The sequence below is a fragment of the Equus przewalskii genome, chromosome 1 (genome assembly GCF_037783145.1).
Source record: "Equus przewalskii isolate Varuska chromosome 1, EquPr2, whole genome shotgun sequence".
Classification (NCBI taxonomy): Eukaryota; Metazoa; Chordata; class Mammalia; order Perissodactyla; family Equidae; genus Equus; species Equus przewalskii.
In genome coordinates this window covers 90,742,484-90,750,695 of record NC_091831.1, presented here as the reverse complement: position 1 = coordinate 90,750,695, position 8,212 = coordinate 90,742,484, and the positions used below count along the sequence as shown (strand labels likewise).

The 8,212-nt window shown below is 53.9% G+C and overlaps 1 protein-coding gene across 3 annotated transcripts in view; it reads left to right on the top strand.

Moving 5' to 3' along the window:
- Positions 1-1,752: 1,752 nt before the first annotated feature.
- The window catches only part of ABHD17C (abhydrolase domain containing 17C, depalmitoylase), a 50,329-nt gene continuing 43,869 nt past the window's right edge, over positions 1,753-8,212 (top strand). For 2 of the 3 annotated variants that reach the window (XR_011525314.1, XM_070569806.1), the window contains exon 1: positions 1,753-2,420. Coding sequence is in view for 2 of the 3 variants with exons in the window: in XM_070569806.1 (XP_070425907.1) it covers positions 1,849-2,420 (572 nt within the window). In the remaining variant the exon portion in view is untranslated. The remainder of the gene's footprint in view (positions 2,421-8,212) is intronic. The other variant, XM_008523306.2, reaches the window with a different exon arrangement.

Sequence of the window (8,212 nt, the reverse complement as noted above, 5' to 3'; positions counted from 1 at the left end):
CGTCGTGGATATGTTAGAGGTGTCCTGAGATCTTGAACCCCTTAGGCCTCGGGGCTGAGCCCTGGGCAGCACATCTTCTCATCTCAGGGGGCCACACCAACTTGACGGTGATGGCATGTGGCACGAGGCGGGCAGGTTTGGTGGCTTTGCTCTGTGCACACAACTGTAGCCTCAATTTAACATTCTCATCAACCTGAACCAACACATCTTCCGGGGGAGCACCTGCCCTCTCAGCCCAACTCTGTGTAGCCTTCTAAGAGGATGAAAATAAAAACCAGGTTTTTATTAATTTATTAGTATTATACCACGTGACACTCCACAAATTCTTTGTCGGATGAGGCAGGGTATAAATAAACAAATATCTGACTTTTAACTTTTCCTAACAACAGTTAACGCTGCCTCCAGGCCATCTGGAACACAAACCACAACAAAAGGTAAAGTTCTTCTCAGGACATCTGCGGGTTAAAATAGCAGGTCCGGATGCTGATGTTGCCAACCTCTTGTCTCCATCCAGCCTGCCCTGTGGGCCATCCAGGAAGGGTATCTCCCTCAATTCCTGAAAGGGAATCCGGCTGCCAAATCAGGAGGGAAACAGGAAGTAGGACAGAAGACTCTGTGAAGTTGGCACCAGCGCACTGTCTCAAGGCACTGAGAGTAACATTTGAAAAAAAAAAGTCACTTAAAGGTGAATGACAAGATTACAGCAGATTTAAACCATTCTAAGGGATCTCTCATGGTACAGACCACTTAAGAAACCCGGACCCAAAGCAAGTCTAGAGAAAACAGCAATGTAAAGGTCACCTAGTTACTAGTAGAAAGTCTGCACGTGGGACTGGAGATGATAACTGAGTCGTGGTACATAGCTCAAGACAGCGCAGCCCTGTGACAACAGCCGGTGGGTACAGATACATGGATGTACCAAAGGCCCAAGGACGCCCCTGGGAAGGTAACACTGTTGCTACACATGCAGAAGCAGCCTCAGGTGACAGGGAAATACAGCGAGGACCGGACCGTCTACCCCACAAGACAAGTACCCCCTGTGGTACTGAGACTTCAGGAAGGGCAGTTCAGAAAGCTGCACAGACACCAAGAGCCAATGTTAAAGGCTCATTCAAACTCTCTTCCACCCATTAATTTTCTTTTCAGTAGATTCCCAAGAACCTCCATGCCTGACCACACTCGGATCTGGAGAAGGGAATTCCGAGGGCGGAATAGTCCGATCCGGGAGGACTCCCACGCCACCTCCACCGTCGTCCCCATGCACACCCCCTCCGCCGGGGCGCCCCGCTCCTCCAGGCCCCTGCCGGACCCAGGCCGTGCTTCGCAGGCGGGTGAGGGGGCTCGCGGCCCTCTGGATATCTGCGCACCTGCCCCCTATGCGGACCCCTAAGCCGGCTCCTCCGGGCCCCCGTGCGTCCCGGGAACGCGGATGCGCTTCGGAGACGAGCCAGGGTGCCGGCGCCCCCGCGCGCGGATGGAAGGGCGGGAGCCGTGGGGGCCCACCCCGTGTCCCGGGGAGCCCCGCCCCGATGCCGGCCCCGCGCCGAGTCCCGGGGGCGCCGCGCGGTCCCCGGAAGTGGCGGCGGGCGTGCGGGAGCAGCGCGGGCGGGGGCGGCGCTGGAGCCGGGCATGGCCGCCGCCGCCGGCTTTGTGTGCCGCGCGCGGGCCCCCAGCGCCGCACCCGGGCCTCGGGGCCGCCGCTGACCGCCCCGCCCGGCCGCCGGCCCCGCCTCCTCCGCGCCGCCCCTGGCGCCCGCCGCGCGCCCCGCCCGCCCGCGCCCGCCGCGCGCCCTCGCTCCCGAGCCAGCCAGCCTGCCGGGCCGGCGGCGGCGGGCCCAGGCCGCCCCGATGCCGGAGCCAGGCCCCAGGATGAACGGCTTCTCGCTGGGCGAGCTGTGCTGGCTCTTCTGCTGCCCGCCCTGCCCGAGCCGCATTGCCGCCAAGCTGGCCTTCCTGCCGCCCGAGCCCACCTACACGGTGCTGGCTCCCGAGCAGCGCGGCCCCGGCGCGCCCGCCCCCGCCCCGGCCGCCGCGGCCCAGCCGGCGGCGCCGCAGCCCGAGGAGGGCCCGGGCGCGGGGCCCGGCGCGTGCAGCCTGCACCTGAGCGAGCGCGCCGACTGGCAGTACTCGCAGCGCGAGCTGGACGCCGTCGAGGTCTTCTTCTCGCGCACCGCCCGGGACAACCGGCTGGGCTGCATGTTCGTGCGCTGCGCGCCCTCCAGCCGCTACACGCTGCTCTTCTCGCACGGCAACGCCGTGGACCTGGGCCAGATGTGCAGCTTCTACATCGGGCTCGGCTCGCGCATCAACTGCAACATCTTTTCCTACGACTACTCGGGCTACGGCGTCAGCTCGGGCAGGCCCTCCGAGAAGAACCTCTACGCCGACATCGACGCCGCGTGGCAGGCGCTGCGCACCCGGTGAGCTGGCCGGGGGTCGCCAGGCCCGGCCTCCAGCTGCGGGGGGCGGGGCGGGGGTCCCCGGGTCCCCTCGGGGCCTGCGGGGAGAGGGGTCCCTCCTCGGGGGCTATGGGCCAGCCGCTGAGGATTCGCTTTCCCCTGGCCTTCTCCCACCCCCTCCAAAACCCCTGCCGGCCCTCAGGTTCCTGGAGAGCTCAGACTCGGGGGGTTTGCCTGCCTCGGTATGCCTGGGGTCCCCGGTCCACCGGTTGGGTCTTTTGTGGCTGTGGTCTCCGCACGTGGCAGCGTGGGGGTGCTTCAGCACGGGCAGAAACAACTCGGCTCGCGTTTACTCTGTGCGAGCTGACAGCCAGAGACTGAAGGTCTTCGGGCCGAAGTGACCTTGGGGAAGGCGGCAGGAGGCTCCAGAGCGGTTTCTTTCCTTGTAAAATCAGGGGCGACACGGGGTGACCTCTAAAGGACTTTCTGGTTGTAAAGTGCTCGGCGGGGCAGTGTCCTGGCCACCGTGGAGGCGGCTGGCCGGGCGCGCGGTGCGAAGTTGGCCTCCTGGTGGGCAGAGTAGCTGGCACTGTGTGGCCGGGAGGTTAAGTGGTGCCTGCTGGCCTGGCACCTTCCGCGAGGCCTCAGCAACACCCCAGGATGTGTTCGAATCTTAGGTTATGGGGTTTGAGGACTCTCTTGACCTTGAATTAGCATTTACAGAAGGATTGGGGCAGACTTTAACGTGCAAGGCACAAATTGTGAGGGCATGGTTTCTGGGCTAAACCTGGGAAGACAAGCAAACAGGAAACTTGAGTTTTCTTCTCAACTCAGACAAAAGTCTGGGCAAGTCACGTCACCTGTTTGTGCTCCAGTTTTGGTATTTCTGACTCACCTCATAGCAGTGGTGGTGAAAACACCTGAGATCATGCCTGTAATGACCTCGCATCGCTTCAGGTGAAACGGCCCCCAGAATAAGTGTAATTGACACTATTATGGCTGTGGACACTTACATAATTTTTTTCTGAAATGTGTTTGCTCGGCTCATGCGGATCCCCCACGTTCATGATTTTCGTCTCCTTTCCTGTTAATACACAGGCTCATAAATTAACTCCTTGCCTTTCTGGGAAAACGAGTTGTCCAACAAGGAAGGACTTAGGACTTAAGATATAAGATATGTTGCTTATTCCTGTTCTCCTGAAGGACTTCATTTGCATTATATAGCTTTTCGAAAGGGGTTTAGGTGGGTGAGAATGTGTCATGTGAATACGTTGAGTCAGAGTACACAAGTAGTTAGAAGCTACCTGTCCCACTAAAGGGTTTCAGAAGTGTGTGTCACACAAGCAATAGATGGCTAGCATTTACTGTGGGTAAAGGTGTGAAAAATAAGGGTTGGCATTAGATCTTTTTGTAATGAAACTTTGAAAATCTTACCTTGAGTATCAGGTTTTGTCCTGAGATTTCTGTGGAGGCCTGGTCCTCGGTGTGGGTGTCTGTTAAAACCTTTCAGAACGGGGGAAACCCTCTGCCCTGAATGTGCAGGTGTGTCTGTTACAACATGTGTGAGCATAGTGGTTTCCTGGAGACTTTTGTCACAGTTTAAGGTCACTGGTTTGGATAAACAATTCAATTCCATTTTGAATGATCTGATGGTATGTCTAAATTTTGCCCATGGTTTATTTAATTTTATGCCAGAACTCATACCTAGATGGGTTTACACGCCTGTAAAATGGGTTAGAATTTAAAGGTTAAATGAGAATCTTAGAATTGGAAGAAACCTTACAAATCCTCTTGTCCTGTGCTTTCTCAAACTTTTTTGATTGTGACCCCATAGTAAGAAGCATCTTACATCCTGATTAAGCTCACATATGCGTCTGTGTCTATATATCTGAAGCAAACATTTCATAAAACGTTGTTTTTTTCTCTGGGCAATGCACACAGCAGAACATGTTCTGTTTTACTTCATATAATATAAAAAAAAGAAAAAGAATGCCAGTTGTGAACCACCACGTATATTTCCCAACTCCTAATCTGGACGGTGCTCTTGGCGCCCACCTCACCTGCCAGAGGCCTGGGGAAGATAACCTTACAGTGGAGGATCTGGGTCTCTCTACTGCTGGCTCAGGATTCGCTCCCCTATGCCGTCTAGCCCTATTTGTCAGGTTTCTCAAGAGGGGTGTGTGTGTGTGTGTGTGTGTGTGTGTGTGTGTGTGTGTGTCTGTCTTATTCTAATTACACGGGAGTTCCCTGATTCTGAAGCGCATCAGTCTCCTCGCTGTTCTCTGGTCTTTTGGTCTCCTCTTGCCTGGAATGGGCCCTGTTCTCTGCCCATTTCCAGCCCCGTGCAGGTCGCGGTCCCGGCAGCAGTCTTTCCACGGCGCGTGCCCATCCCTTCTGTGGCTGGGTCAGATCCCCTCTCCACCTCCCGGCCCCATGTCCTCTTTGGGGAGCGGTCTGTTTCTGACCTCCTGGTTAACCACGCTGTTCAGGACAGTGACTGGGGAGCCTGCCCTGTCCTGGGGCAGCTCTGTCTCAGCTCAGGGTGCCCCCAGGAGGACTGTAGGGTGTGTCAGTGTGTGCGTCCCCACGGTACCTGGCCCAGACTGGGCCCAAGGCTCGTCCCCCCTCCTTGTGCTCACGTCTGGCCTTGCGTATACGCCTTTTTCTGCTGCCAGGAACACTTGATCCTGCCTGGATTCGGAGACCCTCACATGCCTGTGCACCTGGCACTCAGCCCCTTTACCTGCGCTTGTCACTCTGTGTCGATGCCTCCTGTTAGTTAACTGTATTCCCATTAAAGTGAAAGTTCCTCAAGGGCAAGGACTCCACACCTTCTGTATTCCCAACAACCGGCAAAGTGCCTTAAAATAATAGACACTCATTATATGCTTGATTAATGGATTGCGTATATGGGTGCCCCATAAATAAATGGGATAAACTCAACTTTTCCTAAGTTAGATTCTTACAAACCTTCCATCTTACTTTATCTCCAGAGTGTACATCCATGGGTACAACCATAGACAGAAAAGGGGTTACGATGTATCGGCTTGAGGTCTGATTCACCTTGTGTCCACTATATGCATGTGTCTGCAGCACTGAAGTGTCTGTATTGAACAAAACAGTAACACTTACCTTTCCTTTGTGTTTCTCTTCATTTTTTATCCATGACCTGTCTGTGCCAGCTCCTGGCCGTGCTGTGGTGAGCTGCCCAGTCCTTCATGAGGACTTCATAAATGCTCCCAAGTATTTGCATAAGTGATGGGCAGTAAGGCGGGCATATTATCCAGAATAAGTGTTTCAAGAGGAAGTAAATTTGAAGGCAACGAAGGTGGTCATTGCTATTTGGCCAAGAAATGACTATTTTAAGCATTTGGAAAATTACTGGAAAAGGTGAGAAGAGAGCTAGGATTTGAAGGAGCCGGAAAGAGTGTGGACTCATGGTGGAAGAAGTAAGTTAGGGTCTTAGTCGGTTTCAGCTGCTCTAACAAAGTACCACACACTGGGTGCCTAGAAACAGGAACTTACTGCTGACAATTCTGGAGGCTGGAAGTCTGAGATCAGATGCCGGCATGGTCCGGGTCTGGGGAGAACCCTCTTCCTGGTTGCGGACTGTCAACTTCTTGCCCTGTCCTCACGTGGTGGAAGGCGCGAGGGAGCTTTCTTGGGCTGATTTATCAGGAGACTAATCCCATTCATAGGGGCTCCACCCTCAAGACCTAATCAACTTCCTAATAACATCACCTTGGGGGTTAGGTTTCTTTATATGAATTTTTTGGGGAGAGGGACACAAATAGTCCCCCAGTAGCTGGTGTGGGAACAGAGAGAAGAGACAGCAGAGATCCTGAGCGTGATGGAGAGCTCAAAGGTTGGGACTGGCCTTACATTTTGTGTCACTGACGTACATCATGAGTGTGTTGTGAATACCAGCAGTTGAGGGCACACGCTGGAATCTCTTAGAAGTGTTTGTGGAAAGGACACTGAGAATCAGGTGGCCCTACTGGAGGGTGGTGTTGCAACCTGAGCCGGGGAAGTGATTAATCTGTGCGGGAAGGGCTGCCTGTGGCTCGGTGGGAGCAGGTGGATGAAGTCTCCTCCACACATATCCCTCGGAGGGGCTTCTCGACATGAGCAGCTACGGACTGTGCAGAAACGAGACCTGTGATTCAGGAGGCGGTGAATCAAGCTGATGTGAAAGTGTAAACCCAAACAAGCCAAATAACCCAGCGAATGAGGCATGAGATGGGTGGAGAGTATTTTTGCTGAAACGTTTTAATCTAGAAAAATGGGCGAGTAGGGCATTTGTGATTCAATTTGTGAGTGTTCACCAATGCCAGCCGCGGCAGTTGTCTGATCCTTCTATTTGCTGCAGGGATGGTGGAGGAGAGAGGTGTTCAGTAACATGGACAAGGAAACACTGACCCAATCAGAGAAGCAAATGCAGAGAGAGGAAGATAAATAGAGACTTTTGGTGCCTGGATGCAAAGGCAACTACAAAGACAGTATTTCATTCACTCGTTTATTCATTTGACCAACAAACCGTTAACCGTTAAACACACATGTATCCATGCTGTGCTTGTACCAGACGTTACAATAGGTTCCCCCTGAGTGTCGTGATTCCCAAACTGTTTCTTTTTGTTGTGAAAGGATGGAATGGATCTTAGAGACACTGTGAGTGTGGAGCCACGTGTTGCTGTGTTGTAACTTGTGCACCTGTGAATCACAGGATGCACAATCAGGAAAGCCACCAGGCGGGGAGGCTGTGGTGGACACCCGCAGGGAGGGGGGCCCTCGAAAAGCACCTTCTGCTGGTTGAGAGAGGTGTTTACCGTCGTGAGGCGCAGGATGGATTTCTCCCGGGAGCAGCAAAGCAGTTGCTTCCCCGGGCGTGTTGAAGTTAATACCCCGACCTCGTTGTTCTCACTTTTCTCAGAGAGACTACTATGATGCCGTTAAGGAAGAGTGCTCAGGATTTCTGCCTGAGTTGGGCTGACCAGGGAGGAGAGAAACAGAAGGTGTTGTGAATAAGGTTTGACATAAGGTGAGAGCACAGGGATATTTCTAGAAAGGAGATAGAATATCTGCTTGGGGTTCAAGGCAGCCACTATGACAATATCCCATCAGGAAGAATTAACTCTTAAGAACGGACTTGTTGAAACTGAAGGGGGTGAAGTGTGTTTTACAGGTTCCCCTCTCCCTCAAATGCTCCTGTGCCGAGCTCGCATCTTCAGGTCGCCTCACGGTGTCCTCGTGTAGATTTGCTCTCTAGCTGGGGCTCTGAGCTCGTGCCCCATCCCACACGCGGACTTACCCATGGGTCTGCTTGGAGGGGCCTCGCTTTGCTCTGGCGGTCCAGTTGCAGAAGACCTGACAAGCTCGTTCACGTCTCTGTGTTAGCAGCGATAACTCCATGATGTGCTTCTCTTCTGAGTGTATTTGTTTGTATTTAGGGCCATCTTGGAGGCTCAGTCTTTTTTTTTTTTTGAGGAAGATTAGTCCTGAGCTAACATCTGCTCCCAATTGTCCTCTTTTTGCTGAGGAAGACCGGCCCTGAGCTAACATCCATGCCCATCCTCCTCTACTTTATATGTGGGACGCCTACCACAGCATGGCTTGCCAGGCGGTGCCGTGTCCACATGTGGGATCTGAACTGGCGAACCCCCGGCCACCAAAGCAGAACGTGTGCACTTAACCACTGCCCCACTGGGCTGGCCCCTGGAGGCTCAGTCTTAAAACTCTCCTGCATAATGGCATGTTGGTGGAAGAAGCCTTTGTTGCTTCCCGGAGAAGTTGCTTACATTGTACTGTCCTGCAGT